Raw genomic sequence first — 19247 nt, 5'->3', positions numbered from 1 at the left:
ATATAACACAATTTACATCTTTTACTACGGTAAGAATTTTTAAGATCTAAAAATTTTAAATATTGAAGCGACAGTATTTTTCAGAAGTATATTTATATCTGAAATTCAATTTATCAGAAAACTTAAGTATCCTAAGGTAAGTTTTGAATATAATACTTCCCTGAACATATTCAGTTTTCATACTTGAAGGAAAACATGTACCGGTATATTGCTAGTATATACATATAATTTAATAAATTCCCTAAATGGATAACATGAATTTGGATATAGAAAGTAAAATCATTATGGGTCCCCACTCCCCAGGAATTTGACAATATTATAACTGAGTGTTACAGTAGACAAGCTAAATGTGCATTAAAACCACTTATACAAACCTATGCATTAATATATTTGTTGTAACTTGTTTTCTAAAGTGGAAATATTAAGAATGTTCACAGTTGATTTACTAAATGTGGAAACATCAAGTAGCACAATATACAGTATATAAGGCACATTAATTATTGATTTGCCATTCATAAATATGTACATGAAGTATTATAGAAAGGTTCTCTTATTAGAGATAAAAAGTAGAAATGTAGTTTAATTTGACTTATTGAATCTAAAGAATGTAATTCCATGCAATTTCTTTTTTAATTTTCTTACTGTTATACTGTTCATTCACATGGTTCTTCTTTATTTTTGTGGTTATACTTCATAAAATAAATAAAATAAATAAAATAAAATAATAATAAACACGAAAATCATTTAGAAGTTTGTATATCAATGCAATGAATGTGACGAAATGTTTGAAAAGTAATTAAAAAAATATAGATGAACATTTCAGATAAAATATTCTACAGTTTTTCTTGGTCATTTCTCTTGGCAACGCACCAACATAATATCTCAATTCTTTTGAAATTGTCGTTAATTTGAACATTTTGATAGACTTTGATCGAAAATATATCCATCTCAATAATGCCATTTAAATTATGACACCAAATTAACTTTTACCTGCAAAATATTGATAATCAATTATTCCACTTGTTGAATATTCTCTACGTCGTCGCCATTTGTAAACAATGTGCCCGAAGTGCCCCCTAGCGGTATGAGGATTGAGGTCAACCGGGGTCAAATTAAAACCAACATTGCCGCGCAAGCAGTCGCGCCTCGTTCAACTTGTAAACAGGTGCCCGAAAAAGTCGTAGGGATTTTAAAGGAAGAAAAATTAAAAATCTTATAAATGTGTGGCAATGGAATTATTGTTACCGGCTGAGTTAAATCTTTTTAAAGTTTACGCACTTCAAGAGAGGCACAGGAAATTTTGAGGAAGTGTTTTAGCGGTTAATGTTGACATGTGTTATGATGCAAGTGTAAATGTCACAAGAAAAATGATTGTGTGATTATATTAGGAATATAACGTTCATTGGATCGTAACAGTACCAATTTGAAAAATGGATTCAAACAACGGCACCTCATCAAAGCGATCTTCACGTGGTAATTTTTTTAAAAATTTTTTTTGTCACTATGAATTTTAGAATCAAGAAGTCACTTTGACCATCCTGTCTTCGTAGTCTCGATACACGCTGCATCTGTCGGCGACATCCTTTATTTAATTAACATCCTGGTAATAAGAACGTTGCAGATAATAATTAATATGTATATGATTGTGATATGGTTGTATGCATTTGGTGTGGAATAAAACAGGACAGTTATTAAATATGGCGATATAAGAATCCCTTTTCAAAAGTGACAAAACTCATTATAAATATAGAGATAGCAAGGTGAGGAAAGGTGCATATTTACAAAGGTCCATACCAACCTTATAATGCAGTGTGAACTACCTTAACTACTTGCCCCCCCCCCCCTCCCCAATCAAAAGGAAAATTGAAGAGGGAGCCACAGAGCTGCCAACCCTTATCAGGCTTATGATTTTGGTTTAAGTTAAGGCTTATGTCTAAAAGTATGCCTTAAGATTTCTTTATATCTTCTTATGAATTCCATTTTTGCTCCATCAAAAGTTTGAAAGATCACTATTTTCATAGCTGTCCACCTTCAGTTTTCAATATTGTGATAAAAAAAAGTCATAGTCCTTACAGCGCTTGCTTGTATTGTAATTGTGCTTTTCTGTGCTAACTTGCAATCTTAAATAAAATGGAGAAAAAAAATCTCTAGCAGCCAGGGGCCTATGTGGCCCATGGTCATTCTTCTTATAATTTTTGCATTTTATATGTTGGCAGCTCTGGGGCCATTTTCATAACTTCATTTATAAGCAACTTTTCTAGTAAAGTCATCGTTTTTTCATAAATTATATGGAATACCTTCCCCCTTTAAAAATATTTGGCCAATGTCATTGTAGCATTATTTTTTTTTATGGGGGAGGGGTATTATCTGTGTATGTGGCAACTGAATTACTAACTTAATTGTATTCATTGCAATCATTGTTCTTAGAAAAGAAGAATCAATGCAATTTGAAGGTTCTTTTTTCCTTCTAGCTAACATTTATTATTATATTTAAAAATATGAATTGATCGAAGTAAGCATGGTAAGTTTTGTCCCTTTGAATCCCAGTGAGGCTAGATTAAGTCAACTAAAGACTTCAATCTAAATTCTGTCTGACCATCAAATTTATTAGAGTTTAAATGATGACTGTAAAATAAGAATGTTCACAATATTCATGAGTTCAGATTTCATTACAATGCTAGAACACATAACAATGGATGAATATACTTGTCATCGAGTACAGTCATTAATATGCAGTGTTACAATACTTCCCGACTAGCTGTATATTTAACAGTTACAAAGCAAAAAATAATGCTATTCTTTGAATGTTAGTGACTAAGCTCAATACATGTTGACCAAAGTGCATAATGTTAGTCTCAAAACTGAAGTGGTCACATCCGTAGTGCGCCTTACTGCAAACAAATCTAAACCCTTCCCAAAATAGAAGTGTAGTACGTCTATATCAGTACACTACGCCCATGTATAGACATGATGTTCAGTCCTTATTCAGAGTAGACAATACCTAAATACATCATGTACACTTGGGTGGGGGTGATGGGTGGAGAAATTGATATATTATCCAAACTTTTAAGACTTCATTCATTAAAATTTGAAGTATAATTGATGACAAGTACTTATTTAGGGATAGTATTGTGTGTAGAGTTACGTATAATACTATGAGTGGTTCCAAAAGAGAAAAGGTTCTCCATCACTTAAAGACTTCTCTGGATCTCCGATGGGTCGTAAATCTCTGGCGCAAAGCTGCTGGTTTGGAGAAAATAGGTAAGAAGGCTATCTTCCACGAGTTCCAGATTTTCAATTTCTGGAACTCAAACCCGACATGACTTCTTACAACTTGAGCATTTACAGTGAGACAAAGGTCTAGATGCCAGCAGAATCGGACACAGAATTTATTTTCAGATTTTGTCTGTTCGGACTTGAGTAACAATACATCCAGACTAGTGACATGTCTTAAGAACAAGTTGTTACATTTTGCTACCTCAAAACATGCTTCAATTAATTCATTGAAGTTGAATGTTGTGTCACAAAGATGTGCAGAATCCTTTATTCTGGATATGATTGTAAATATTTAAAGTAAAATATTTATTTTAATTTTATATCCATTGTTTTCGGGGGCTGACCCTTGACACTTCTAGTGATATACAGTTGAACTTTGGTATCTCGAACACCGATATCTCGAATACCATGGATTGTTGAAGTGATTTGGAAGTCCCAACCACATTTTCCTGTAGTATTTAACCTTGATATCTCAAATCCTCGGATATGTCGAAGATTTTTCCTCAGTCCCATGGAGTTTGAGATAACAAGGTTTGACTGTATTTAAAACCAACTTTTGTTTGCACCACTATGTCATTCCCACTCATAATGCTTCATTATTTCAACTCCGAAGTATTAATTTATTTCATTTCAAGATGCAGGAGTGATTAATGGAGATAATCTTTGATTCATCTCAGTGAAGGATAGTCACACACAAGGCAAAGTCTGACTACATTACATATTGTAATAATACATTGTTTATCTGAACTTAAGCTCTACGATCTTGTTAAGTGAGAATGGATATTAAAATCAGGAAGTGACAATACGACTCTGATTTGTTGGATGATTCTGACAGGAAATCTTGTGTATGATTTACCAGTATCTCGAGAAAACATTCTAGGTCTCTGAAAAATACACATACACTTATCTATATAGGTTTGATATATATAGAAAAGAGAAATTTCAATTGCTTCCTCTTTTTTAGCTTTTAAAAACTGTATTTATATTGCTCAATTTTGTAAACAAGTTAAACCATTCCATTTTTTTCTCCTCTATTTAGTCTTTATAGTTCAAATTTACTTACACATGTACCTGTTCACAAAACACCCTGTACTGATCATGTTATTAAAGTGCCTATAGTAAGAATAGAAAATTACATCATTTCTAATAATTCAGCAATTGGGCCCGGAATTGATTTACAGAAAAAAAATTTGAATGCTTATCAAGTTGACAAGTATTGTTCTGTGCAGTACTATCGAGGTGGCAAGTATCGTCCTGTGTAGTACTGTCAAGGTGACAAGTGTGCAGTACTATTTAAATTACAAGTATTGTTCTGTGCAGCACTGTCAAGGTGGCAAGTATCGTTCTGTGCAGTACTATCGAGGTGGCAAGTATTGTTCTGTGCAGCACTGTCGAGGTGACAAGTATCATTCTGGGTCACCTCGTTCTGTGCAGTACTATCAAGGTGACAAGTGTGCAGTTCTATTTAAATGACAGGTATTGTTCTGTGCAGTACTATCAAGGTGACAAGTATCTTTTTGTGCAGTACTATCAAGGTGACAAATATCGCTCTGTGCAGTACTATCAAGGTGACAAGTATTGTTTTGTGCAGTACTAGTTATCGAGTTGACAGTGTTCTATGCAGTACTACGTTCTTATCCTTATCCTTACTCACAGATCTATCTAAATATTTCTTTCATATCAAATACTTTTCAAATTCCATTCTGTAAAGATAGAAATTATAAGTCTGAAATGTTACATGTGTTAATGTTGATTGTTTAATGACCTTGACCTCCTAATCATAACCTTGACCTTTACAGCTGATGGGAGGTCCCACATGACTGCCGATGAGATGGATGAACAGAGGAAGCAGAATGTGGCCTATGAATACTTGTGTCACTTGGAGGAGGCCAAAGTGTTCGTATTACATATATACATGTATTTGTTTCATGTAGGGATGCCAACATATTGAATATCACAAATTAAGTGAAATGTTTTTATAAGTTGAAGATTATACATGTACTAAAAAAAACTGATGCAATTTCATACATTTTGAAATGTTTTACTAATTTTTTAATTCATACAACCTGTGCATGTAGGAAAAGTAGAAGTTGACACAGAAATGCGATTCAGATATCTCATGCAGTAATAACATTGAATATATCACAAGTGCATCAAGGAAGTTTATTTTATATTTATTGGGTGTATTTATTTTATTTCTGACTAATTCAACCTCTGAGTCAATGAAATTTCATTGAGTCAATAAAATTTAGGCATCTCAATGGGTTTTGATGCAGTTTCTTTTAAATTTACAAAGTTTTATTTGTTGGTCAATAGTATATATGCAATGGTAAAGTGTCAGTCAACTGCCTGTCTGTCCGTAGATAAATTTTTACATGTATTCTTGTGGAGGCCTTTTTTCTGTCCATCCATTCAACTTTTTTATTACCAGTTAACTGGTGAATCCCAATTTTGTTGTTATCGATACGTATCATGGTAATTTTTTGTGAATACCGGTTTGGGTTTGATATTCTATAAAATGTTGCAGAAAGAGTTACTTGCCCTTTTTCAAGTGAAATATGGCAGCAAATGATTTAAAATTGATAAGAAATGAAAGAGAACAGCTGATACATGAAACCACTTAAATTAAAATTGTATATGACTATTGCAACAAAATTAATAAAAATTTCTGTGGGACAACAACTCAGTTAGCCACATGCACCAACACCACATGGCCAGGCATTGTTGATATCCACTTGAAGACATATGATATTCATACAAGAAATATGGTAGCAAAAAGAATATCAATTTTATATTGTGATGTATTGCAATACAAAATTTAATATTGCAATATACTGTGATACAATTTTTCTGTCGCAATACTGAGCACTACCAGTGATGCATCATGGGGGAAAGTATTATCTACCGGTAAACCTACAGTGACATACTTTGGGAATTTTATTGCTGACATGGTCAGATTGTGTTTGGATCATATGTTGCACAGTGTGAGACCTATAAGTATGAAGCCCATGGTATATGTCATAGCCTAAAAGTAGGTCAGTGTGACCTCATTTTGAAATTCTCTAGTTATACTTAGTCAAATTGTGTCCTGTTCATATCTTGCACAGTGTGAGCTCGAGAATCGTCAAACCTTGTCAGTTGATGTATCTTCTGGCATGATGTATCATGGGCTCCAAAGTAATTTATGTCATGATGAGTTATATTTCTGACAGGCATATCATGTGACTTTGAGATGGACTTGATTCTAAATTTTTCTGCTTCTGCAGCCTTGATTTAATTTTAATAAAACAATATAACACACAAGTACAATATCTAGTCACATTATTCCTAAAGTTTTGGTCAGTAAACAGGCTTAGAAACTCCCTAAAATTACAACTCGCAAATTATTGCGAGTACCAAGAAAGTGAACTCGCAATTTTATGAGACTACTAGCAATTTTCATATAAAGTTAAATTTATATAAACTAAATACATATAATTTAATTTTGTTTGTATTCTAGCCTCTGATTGGTTAATATCCAAAAAGGAACACAAATTATTTCTGTATAACCTGGTTTGGTATGGGGACACACCCCCTTGACAACCAGCTGAATCATCTGTTTCCATACAATCCTCTCATTTCCAGTCCTCGGGATTCATGGAAAATTCCAGATTTAATAAATGTACCTTTAATTTCAAACGATAATTCGATCTTACCACATGTAACCAAACAACATGGCTGCTAGGCCTATGTATCAGTTTTTACCTCCCCTCGATTCCCATCACTTCCGTTACTACGGTTGTATTATTGAGCGGCAAATTTGAACTAATAAAAAGTAACGAAATTTTACACCCATAGTTATTTAATGATTTTAAAATTAAATTATAAGGAATGACTCTAATCCTTGGCCAAATTATTCGAGTATAACCAGGTTTGGGTCAGTTTACGCTGTTTTATAATCCGCTTCGCGGATTATAAAGCGTAAACTGACCCAAACCAGGTTATACTCGAATAATTTGGCCAAGAATTAGAGTCATTCCTAAAGTAACTTAAGGAAAAAGTAACTACTGTATAATACACAAAATACAACTACAGTGATTTTTATTTAAATTACTGATTTAAATCAAAAGCATTGTGTTCTGTCATATTATATAATTTTGCTACGGTTTCAATGCAAAAAAATCAACTCGCAAGTTTTTGCGAGTTACCTATGTTTTAACTCGCAATTTGGGAAATCTAACTCGCATTTTGCGAGTTGTATATAGTGAATTTCGAACCCTGAGTAAAAACTAAATCTCCATCAATTTTGATATACAAGTTGATACATGTATTGATGCAATTAGTGATTGAAATATGATAATCCATTAAATGATTTAAAAATCTCTTCCTGTCATTTTAGCCTGGTTTTCGGTTTATATTAAGAAAAAATCAGATTACATAATCAGTAAATATAAAAATCCAAAAGGAAAGTGTAGCTTTTCTTTTAGACTTCTGTTAATTAAACTAGCCCATACTAAGACTGTAGACCAGAGGAATGCAATGAAGGGCAGTTGATCATGAAGTTTTCCCTGAGGCCAAGTCAGTTTTTGAGTGGATACGTCACTACACTCAATCATAAGCCAATTTATTAAATATTTGTGTTGACATCACAATATTTTTGATGAAGTTTTCCCATTGTTTTTTTTTTTAAAAAAAAAAAAAACAAACAAACAAACAAACAAAAAAAAACAAATTATTTGAATTTAAAAGAATCTTGAATCCAAATTGAATGCATTTTGTTTTTATTCGTAGTAAATTACATATGATATCAGGTTGTTATGTTGTAGCATCTGTTGTGAAAAAGGTTATTAAATATTTTTTTCCTTGCATGGTCACAGAATGTTGGACTCCATAATATCTGTCATTCTTGTACATAATGTAATGTGAAGATATATATAAAAGTGAAGAGAGATGAAATTTATTGGCAGGATTCGTCCATATTTAGAATGTTTTGGTGAAACCGATATTGCCCTCTGGGCTTACATTGGTTGGGAGTAATACTGTGTTAATCCGATCGATTGGCATGATTAATAATTAACAGGATCTGTGTATTTACTATAAAAAGGTCACCTGTAGCCTGCATACTTTTGTTAAGTCTTATCCTGAAGATAATGTTCCTAAATTAATTGCTAAAGCAAGCATTTTCTTGTGTTTAGATTTTACATCTTTCAACACAAACAAAAAATATTTGATAGAGTTTTTTTAACTGATAGATATAGAATATGCATTTGCCCTGGCATTTAAAAAGAGAGTAGTTGAATTTATCAGATAAAGTGATCTTTTACTGTTGTTCTAGATTGTCTCTCCCTTCAGTTGTACATCATTTATTCTTATTTTCAATCTCCAGTGGAACTCAGAGAGGGGGAGGGGGAGGGACTGCTTATACAATCTGTTGTCATTATGCTTTTTCCAGGGTAGGAAGTGATTATTGGGATCAATGGATACTTTATACAGCCAAAAGCTAGGGATGCCTCAAATTATTTATCTGCTGTTGTCTGTACAGTCTAGAAAGAAAACTATACCATGCATATGTACAAACCCTCTATAAGTGTATTATATAATAATGTGAATACAGAGTATGTTTGATTTATGAAGGTATATTGGAGATATAGAGGTTAGAGGTTCTAGTAATTAGATATATTTTCATGTCGTGTATATTTATTTATGTTTTTTTGACACCTCATCTTACAAAGGTAACCCGGTCTGCTAGAAAACAACAAATGATTCAGGGAAGAAACAAGATTCCAAGTAAACTAATATTTTGAAGTCTAAATTAGGAAGGGGATACCATACATGTAAGCCCTGCTGTTTTATTATTGGATCACAGCATAATTTTTTTTTAAATTTAAAAGCTTCACATAACATTTATTTAAACGTCCGAAGTCAACGAAGCATACACAAACATATATACAGGTAACTGCTCCTAGGGCTATTTCTTCAGACTATCACAGAGAGAATTCATTATAAGGTGATTTTAATGCTCAAATATTGACGTGATTATAGATAAACTCATCCATCTGAATAAGGATTGTATATTGAAGACATAAAAATTAGTCATCTTGACTTTTTGAAGTTGTCTACAAAACATTTTTCATCTCTTTTAAATAATTGTTCTTAAAATATCTTTTTTTACATTTTGACAGGTTTTCATGTTGTCCAAATATACTTAATGCAGTCTTGAACACTGAAAATAATGCAAATGTCAATTAGCATGTTTAAAACTTCACAGTGGGAGCAATTGAATCTAGAGTAAATGCAGTATGTCAATAGGGAAACCTGGTCTGTATGTTAATGCATACAAATGATAAGCCATATCAAATCTACTGGTTGGGTCAATTCTATGCATTTTGTAAATGGCCATTTAATCTTAAGATTACCATAAATGCAGTGCACCTTTAGTCAAAGTCATTCACCCTATGTGTACAAGTAATTGGGGCTTTATGAGGACGTATTACGCAGTTACTGGCAAAGAAAAATGAATCAGACAGAAGAAAAAAAAGTTACTCATTATGCTGAAGATCAGCAACAGGAAGTCAGAATGTTAGCAGGAAGTCGACATCCTGCTGGACGCCCCGATAATACATGTATTGTATACACAAGCTTTGTCAACACAATTTACATGCACACATGTATGTAGTTCTTAGAATTAAATGGCAGAAAATGGAAATATCAACTGTCATGAGTTCAGACTGTTATGAAAAAATTTAGTTCCCAGTTAATTTTTCTTTGTAAATACTCCATTGGTTTTTATTTGATGTCAGATGCTACCTCATGGCAATTTGATGTATCATACGTTGAGTTATTGATGGGCAAAATTAGGCTTTGATATATCTTCTTCTAAATACTAGTACCAACTCATTTTACACAGTTTGCAAAGTTGGCCATTTATTTTGTTCTAGCCTTCTTTGTGACACATTTAATTCTTTTTCAAAATCAACTATTGTTGATTAATTAGATGTCTGTGTTAGTGGTGGGAGTGTGAAATGCATGAATTGCTGTCAGAATTTCTGTTTGATATCTCAAACATTGATATCTCTAATACCATGGCTATGTTGAAGTAAGAAGTCCCTACCACTCCCTTCATGTATTTTAACCCCAATATCTTAAACTCTCAGGTATCTTGAATTTTTTTCTGTCTCAATGAGTTTTGTGATAATGAGGTTTGTCTGTATTATTCAAGTTTCTTGACTGGGAGTGATTTGTTGCCCAGGAAAAGTTTGTTGTCTTGGAGAGTTTCTTGTCTGGTGAAGTTTGTTGTCTTGGAGAGTTTCTTGTGTTGTGAAGTTTGTTGTCTAGGAGAGTATCTTGTGTTGTGAACTTTGTTGTGTTGGAGAGTTTCTTGTCTGGTGAAGTTTGTTGTCTTGGAGAGTCTCTTGTGTGGTGAAGTTTGTTGTCTAGGAGAGTTTCTTGTCTGGTGAAGTTTGTTGTCTTGGAGAGTTTCTTGTCTGGTGAAGTTTGTTGTCTTGGAGAATTTCTTGTCTGGTGAAGTTTTTTGTCTTGGAGAGTCTCTTGTGTGGTGAAGTTCATTGTCTAGGAGAGTTTCTTGTCTGGTGAAGTTTGTTGTCTTGGAGAGTTTCTTGTCTGGTGAAGTTTGTTGTCTAGGAGAGTTTCTTGTGTGGTGGTTTGTTGTCTAGGGGAGTTTCTTGTTTGGTGAAGTTTGTTGTCTTGGAGAGTTTCTTGTCTGGTGAAGTTTGATGTCTAGGAGAGTTTCTTGTCTGGTGAAGTTTGTTGTCTTGGAGAGTCTTTTGTCTGGTGCAGTTTGTTGTCTAGGAGAGTTTCTTGTGTGGTGATTTGTTGTCTAAGAGAGTTTCTTATATAGTGAAGTTTGTTGTCTTGGAGATTTTCTTGTGTTGTGAAGATTGTTGTCCAGGAGAGTTTCTTGTCTGATGAAGTTTGTTGTATAGATTTGTTTCTTGACTAGAGTCATTTGTTGTCTAATGAAGTTTCTTGGCTAGAGAAGTTTGTTGTATAGATTTGTTTCTTGACTAGAGTCTTTTGTTGTCTAATGAGTTTCTTGACTAGAGAAGTTTGATATCTATTCAAGTTTCTTGTTTTGGGGAAATTAATTTATTGTAAAGGTATATTTCTTAACTGGCAGAGATGTGTTGTTCTGGTAGCTAGTCAGAGGAAGGTCCATTAGGTGTGGGAGGTTTGTTAGCTCCACTAGATCAGAACAGCGTAATATGCACTGGTAAAATGTATCAAAAGCAAGTTTCATTTTGTTGTTTAGTGGACTTTGTTTCGTAAAGATACTTCCTTTGTTTTTGGGGGTTGGTCTACTATTAGTTTGTTGTGTTTTTGGAGTTTGCTGCCTATATTTTTAGGTCACCTGAGTCACTCAGGTGACCTATTGCTATCCGTTTTTGTCCGTCGTCGTGCGATGTGCGTTAACATTTGAACATTTTCAGCTTCTTCTCTGAAACCGCTCAACCAATTTCAACCAAATTTGGCATATAGCATCTATGGGTGAAGGGGAACAAAAATTGTGAATTTCATGGTCCCTGCCCCCCTGGGGCCTGAGGGGTGGGGCTAAAACCACCAAAAATAATGCAATCTTTAAAAATCTTCTTCTTTACTCCTGTACATTAAGCAGTCAAACTGTTGGCATCATTGTAATAAGCATTGAGCCCTCTACCAAAATTGTGAAATTCATGGCCCCAGGGTCAGGGGTTCTGGCCCCAGGGTGGGGCTATATAGATCATATAGTGAAAGTGCATTATTTCTTTGAAAATCTTCTTCTCTGCTCCTGGGTATTGAATAAAGTAACTAAGTACATAGTTATGAAGAGCAAGAGTGCCTCTTCCAAAATTGTGAAATTCATGGCCCCAGGGTCAGGGGTTCTGGTGTTAGGGCGGGGCTCTATTGATTATATAGTGAAAAAGCATTAATTCTTTGAAAATCTTCTTCTCTGCTCCTGGGTATTAAATAAAGTAACTAAGTACATAGTTATGATGAGCAAGAGTGCCTCTTCCAAAATTGTGAAATTCATGGCCCCAGGGTCAGGGGTTCTGGTGTAAGGGCGAGGCTCTATTGATTATATAGTGAAAAAGCATTAATTCTTTGAAAATCTTCTTCTCTGCTCCTGGATATTAAATAAAGTAACTAAGTACATAGTTATGATGAGCAAGAGTGCCTCTTCCAAAATTGTGAATTTCATGGCCCCAGGGTCAGGGGTTCTGGTGTTAGGGTGGGGCTCTATTGATTATATACTGAAAAATCATTAATTCTATTAATTAATCATTGATTAATCCTGTCTGCTCCTTAGTGTTGAGCTGATAAATAAATTGCTTAGCTATGATGAAAATGGGAGCTTCGAACAGAATTTTTAAATCTTGTGGTCCTAGGGTCAGGGGGTTCTGGCATAACGGGGGGGGGGGGGGGGGGGGGGGGGGGCTTTTGATAATATAGTAGAAAAGTTTTAATTCTTTAGAATCCATAGTTATGATGATGAGGGTAACTCTTCCAAATTTGTAAATTTCTTGACCCTTGGTCTTGGGTTCTGGTGTTAGGGTAAGGCTTTGTTGAATCTGTAGTGAAAATGCATTGTACCTGTGAAATTCTTCTCTGCTTCTGGGCATATCGGAAGCAAACTGAGTAAAAGTTTAAATGATATAAGTAAGCGTATTCCTACCAGATTTTTGAACATCTGGACCATTTGTCTAAGCATTCTGGTCCTGGGCAGGGCTCTATTAATTTGTATTCTACTGAGAGTAGTTATACCCCTTTTCCATTCACCTTTGATAATTAATCACTGTAAATAATGTATTTGAAAGGTTAATAGAATAAGATAATTATGCAAGAATGTTTATTGTATAATTCAAAAAGTACTTTCTTAGTTTTAATAATCAGGTAGACCTGTAAGTAATAGATAAATAAAAAAGAGACAAAAATAACTTATCTTATTAAAAGTTCTTCAAAGACCATAAGAGAGGTCAATGCTAGAGGTTTTAATATGGGTTTAAAAATAGTACAGAAGCACTAATAGTTTGTTAATAGTCTGCATGGTGATAGTGTTAAGTGGGAGACAGATTGAACTTAATTTATGAGTTGATACTGAATACTAGACTAATTATTTTGTAGATCCTGATCTTCCTACTTCTCTTGCTCTAGGGCAACAAAGCTTCATCTATCAGTGTATTTAACTTCTAAATTGTTGTATTATACTCAGGTGACCATTAAGGCCCTTGGGCCTCTTGTTTCAATATGGAATTTATTGGGGTTTTGGAGTATGTATAAATTGCATCATTGCCTGCATCATGATTTCCTAGAGATGTTTTGTTTGAAGACACACAGACTGCATAGGGTTTTTTTCTGAATGATTGTGTGTGGTGAGTGGTGGGAGTTTGTAAAGCATGTTTAAAACCTGAGACGGAAACCTCTGTAGTTAACAAGATGTAATGTAAATGGTGACCTCCCGGGTCAACAGGTAGAAATTCAGCGTGTTAATTACAGGTGTAGAACAGCTGTAGAACGTATTTAATACACGTGTCAAAATGTTGTATCTTTCTAATGAAAGAGTAGGTACAAGGGGTGACTTTTACACAATAGAAAGTGGAATTCCAATCTTAGATGTGTTTGTAAGGCCAAGATTTCAATAAGTTGATACAGTTCTATCATCCATACACCTGAGTTTTCCTATAAAAGCTGAAATTGTGTTGTGGCATTACTGGGCCAGATATTTGTCAGAATGCAATCTGCTGTGTTCTTGTATTGATTTAGGTAAGCCATGCATACAGTACACTGCTGCAGGGACTGTGTTATTGATGAAAACTCATCCTTAATTATCTCTTACGAAATAGCTTTTTTAATTTTGCTAAACTCTGCAATATTTAATTTACATTTATATTTCATATATCCAAGTCTGCTGTCCTTTCTTTTCAAACACAGTAAACATCCATCTGTTGGTCAACTGAGCTAGTACATTTCTATTTTTGTTTCAAGGAACCACAGTTTTACTCAGATAAATGAATCAGAAGTGAACATTGATTTTGAATTATTCTCTGCTGACCAACATTCAAGATTTACATTTCTTTAAATTTTACTGATGAATCTTAGTACAAGTAGGTCTAGGTGACCCTGAGCCAATGTCCAATCAGTATATCATAAACAAATTTTAACTTCTGAATTTTTTTATTGATCAGTTTATGGTCCTTAACTTCTCTGATCATGCTGATTGAAAATAATTACCCATGACCTTGACTATTTCCTATTCCAAGGTTAAAGCAGATCCTAAAGTACCTGTTTTCCACCAAGATGAAAAAGAAAAATGTCTGAAGTTGTTAGGAGTTTGTTTTATAATGACTCAATATACTCGATAAATATAATGATTTTGGAACTTTTTTTGATTTGCATAGACATAAGCATTGTATAAAGAACAACAGAACATCAACATAATTTTATTGTAGGCAGTTGTACAGCATTCAAAAAAGTTTTGTTGATCAATTCCCAGATCAAACATTTCATTGGATATTTTACATTATCCGTATTGTAACCTTGGTGACAGTAAACACCAGTGTACCTTGACGTATAAGGACAAAATTGATAAAAACAATGCCACCAAAAGTAATTATCTTGTAATTAATGTAGGGATCACCTTGGAATTAGTAAATGTGAAGTTTTACAAGGTGTCTCTAACACAGTGACAAGTTTGTTAATGTTTAATGCTTGTTAAGGCATAGTTTGGTAAAATGTGACTGGGTGACTCACATTCAAAGAGCTAGACCATTGCTATAAGTAGTCCATTAATAGATGGCCAATGTCTTACAACTATCCAAATTAATCAGTACTTACTTTAAGTGTCTAAATGTTCACAATTTTTATTTTTGGAAAACTGTATTTTTATGCAATTTGACACTGAAGTGTGGTGAAAAACCAGTCCATGTTAACATCACACAGAACTTAAAGGACTAATGCTTGCATGACCTTGAAAATCAGTCAAGAACCATTTCGTTAGAAATTACATCAGGTCCAATGAGTGCTGCTTCCTAGTTCAAATTCAAGTTCTTCAAAAAATCTTTTTAAAAGGCTACTTATTTGAAAGATTAATTAAGCAAATTGCAGAGGGACAGTATCTTTGAGTTTGTACAAAATCTTTCAAAAACTGAAAACAATTTGGAACATTGTTTAAAAATCTTGTTTGTATTTTGAAAAAGTTAGGAACATATCATATAAACTAAAAGGGTTAATTATTTCTGCTTTGAAAATTTTGCAATTTTACCCTTTTTAGGAAGCAATAAAATTAATTTACTTTTTCATATCTGTGCTATACTATGCAGTATCATACATAAAGGTTAATTTTGGTTTGAATATTTTACAATTCTATTATAGATTTTTTTATTGAACCTCATTTAAAATTAATGCAAAAGATTGTTGCAGTTTGGTGATTCACAATTATAATCTGTAATTGAATAGCTACCAGAATTACAGTGCTTAAAATTTGTTGAAGAATTTTATTTCTTGATAAATTTAATACCATAACCTTGACTTCATTGTAATACATTGTAAGTGAATGTTGATGGTGGTGGTTCAGTCTGCTTGTCTCATGAACACAGTAACCACACTAATATATAATTATATTTTTCTGTAATTGTTTCTGAATTGTCAGTAATCCTTCACTATATACTTTGGATGTTCAAGTCATGGATCTCTTGGATGAGAATTTAAGACCTGAGTCTTTCGTTTGTGATGTTTTATTTTAGAGTTGTGTGACCTTGTCCTATTTGTATATGTTAGGTTGTCATGACTGGAGTTTGTATTGATTTCTGTGTGCTACAGGATCAGTGATAATCATTATGACTGAAGGGGAGGAAAAACAGTAACATTGGTAGACTTCTCATCTGAAACAGAAATTGAAGACCAAACTCTGCTATGTTTCACTTTGCTTCAGACTTTATACTTTTAAAATGACATATAGTAAGTTTTTGTCACAAATGTGAAGTATTATCCATGCAATCATTACAAGAATATAAAATAGTAGTATAAAACTTACTAGCTTGTGGCAGTCACATGAAAAAGCCTGGAGGGAAATTAGGCTAATGATGTTCATACTGCTCAAAGTAGGCTGGTAGTCTTGTATCTACATGGCAGACATTTAGGAAAATTAGATCATTGAAATGTGATACTCAATGGTCTAAGTTTAATTAAACCATATATATATATATATATATATGTATTTGTGTGCTCCAGTTTTCTGAATGAAGCTTTTGGAATAACATTAAATGTTCAATAGCTTTTCACCCACAATTGCATAGAATACATTTAGCTATTCAAGGTTCCAAATTTGTTGCACACATTTTGCCAATGCATGTACCAGCAATATTAATGATGTACTTGACTTTTAATGACCTAGATTTTTGCAGATGAACCAAGGACGGAAGTGAATGTTTTAAAATAAAACTTTGGACCTTTTCATTTTGATTTTTTTTTTTACAGTTGGATAGAGGCCTGCATTAATGAAGAGCTCCCACAAACCACTGAGTTAGAACAAGGGCTGAGAAATGGGGTTTACTTGGCAAAACTGGGTCATTTCCTGGCCCCTCAGGTGGTGCCCCTTAAAAAGATCTATGATCGAGATCAGTCTCGATATCAGGTAAACAGCTATCCCATTATACGTCTTACAATGTGATTGTAGTAAATTTTCCTTTGTATATATAAACATCACACTATATTTACACTGGGATATATGTAAATATTTGTTTTCTCTTTTTTTATGCTAGAAGTTAAATGCATATAATTTATAAACTTCAAAGTATTTCCCTTGACGTTGCCTTTCAAAATTTATATTTCCTTGTTTAGGTAAAGTAAGAAATAGTAGATCATATTTGTAGAATGACTCACTTTTTATTGTATAGTTTTTGTAATATCTTTTACAGTCCAGGGGGTTGCATTTTCGACACACAGACAACATCAATCACTGGTTTGTTGCCATGGAGAAAGTGGGTTTACCACAGGTTTGTGTTGAAAAATAAATAAAGAAGGAAATTAAAAGACAAATCTGATTTTACAGTAGAACAGGTCAGTCCACCTACACACACAGACTTCCAGAAGCAGATTTACAGTTGGATATTGACATGATCTACATTTTTGCACGGGCCTTTGTCTTGTCCACTTTAACTTCTCTCTCTCCCCTCCCCCTCCCCCCCTCCCCCCCCCCCCCCCAACACACACACTCCCTTCTTTATTTACACACTTTGAAATACCTTTTCAAGTTCAAGTCTCATAAACACTTTTTAACTTTTTATGCTAAATCCCCATGGATGATCCATCTAGGGATGGACACTACCAGATTTGCTTTTGATGCTGGATCTGACCTACCGGTACATTTTCCATATGAGTGACTAGGGTAATGTTTTTGGAGTAGCTCTGTAACTATATGGCCTGATATGATTAAACTTGCATGGATGATTCATCTAGGGAAGGACACTACCAGATTTGCTCGGATGCTGGATCTGACATATATTTTCTGGGTGAGTGAACAGGTTAGAGTTTTTGGAGCAGGTCCATTCCAATGTAACTATAAGTCCTGTTTAAGCCACACTTGCATGGATATTGATCTCAGGATGCATACTTACCAAAAAAAAAACAAAACAAATTGGTGTTAAATTTGCCTTAAAGATAACATTTATCAAGGTGAACTTTGTAATCTTTCATTACTTATGTTTTTTTACAGGCACAAACAATAGCCCCTCAGCATGTTCAGTATATCTTGTATTTAAATATGAAGAGTTCATTAAAGTAATGTAGAGTTCATTAAAGGCCATCTTTTATAAAAGTTTGCTTCCCCTCTCAGGACTCAGGATAAGAAAAAAGGGTAGATAGGTAAGTGGAATTGTGGAATTTTTATTAATCAAAACAAATATGAAGTTAAAATACTTAATAATGGGATAAAAAAAAATTTCGAAATGAATTAAAAAAATAAATGTTTCCTGGGGGTTAAAAATTTTCGGGAGAGGGTAAACAAACAGTTTTTTAAAGATGGCCTCAAGTCTTCATGGAGAACATTGATTAAAATTATTTCTTTTTAAAAGTAAAATTGACAAAAATATTTTTAACCATCGAAAATTTATCCAAAGAAGTCCAATCAAGGCAAAAGGGCTGATTCTTTTCATATTAAAGATAAGTGGAGTGATAAATAATTGTGTTATATATATCTTCAAATATAGTAATTAAAAACAGACAATAAACACTTGTATACATGTATTAAAAAAATCTCTCGAGTATATGTCAATTTTAGTGCCTGGCCAGACTCCATATGAATGTGAATTTGCTAAAGCAATTTAATACTAATAAAACTAGGACTTTTAAAAAAAGTTATGACAATAAAGATTTTACACAAAAACATTTAATTTAGGTTCATATTTTTGGGGGGCATTTTGCATTCTTTTGCTCTGATCATATCAACAAAACCTGACATGAAATAATCTTGATTTAGCAGATCTCTTTATTGTGCTGTGTTGATGATGTGGTTTGTAAAATAATTTTAATGTATTCAGAGGCACAAAACAATGACACTGAGTAGTGTAGCTGTGCAGGGGGCTAATGAATTATTCACACATTCTCTCTGTATTTATAGTAGGAAATATTGCAGTCCAGAAAGGTGTACTTAGATCTATTGATCCTTTTTTGTGAATCTCTGACATTTTTCAGTTGAATGGTTTTTCTTTCCATTTTTGTGCCCATTCTTGCATACTTTAGGTAGCATAACAAAGTCTCCATAGACTTTCTGTCAAACATAAAAAAACTGGAAGTTGTATCTGACTTGGTGTATAAAATTAAGGTAAATTAGGCACAATTTCCCTCCTAGTGATGCTGGAGCTTAGTCTGGTCGGGGTGGTCTGGTCCACATCTAAATGTAAACAAATTATTGAGGAGAAATGGTCACAAGGATTTACTGTGTCATTACCAATATTACATGAGAAATTATCACAAGGTTTCACTGTGTCATTACCATAAAA

The 19247-nt window shown here is 33.6% G+C and overlaps 1 protein-coding gene across 4 annotated transcripts in view; it reads left to right on the top strand.

Annotated features, from left to right (window-relative positions):
* Positions 1-19247, top strand: part of LOC133181809 (ras GTPase-activating-like protein IQGAP1) — a 148280-nt gene that overhangs the window by 44070 nt on the left and 84963 nt on the right. For 3 of the 4 annotated variants that reach the window (XM_061316419.1, XM_061316420.1, XM_061316418.1), the window contains exons 1-4: positions 1100-1473; positions 5076-5172; positions 16726-16882; positions 17166-17243. The exons of the other annotated variant lie outside the window; for it this stretch is intronic. In XM_061316419.1, coding sequence (XP_061172403.1) covers positions 1431-1473; positions 5076-5172; positions 16726-16882; positions 17166-17243 — 375 coding nt within the window. In that variant the 5' untranslated portion in view covers positions 1100-1430. Of the gene's footprint in view, positions 1-1099; positions 1474-5075; positions 5173-16725; positions 16883-17165; positions 17244-19247 lie in introns of those variants that run through there. 4 annotated transcript variants of the gene reach the window in all.

This window comes from Saccostrea echinata, unplaced genomic scaffold, assembly GCF_033153115.1.
Source record: "Saccostrea echinata isolate AGI-Se365-2 ecotype Australia unplaced genomic scaffold, CSIRO_AGI_Sech_v1 ptg000009l, whole genome shotgun sequence".
In the NCBI taxonomy this organism is placed as follows: domain Eukaryota; kingdom Metazoa; phylum Mollusca; class Bivalvia; order Ostreida; family Ostreidae; genus Saccostrea; species Saccostrea echinata.
Note: the sequence above shows the minus strand (reverse complement) of the source record. Positions and strands in the feature narration are given on the sequence as shown.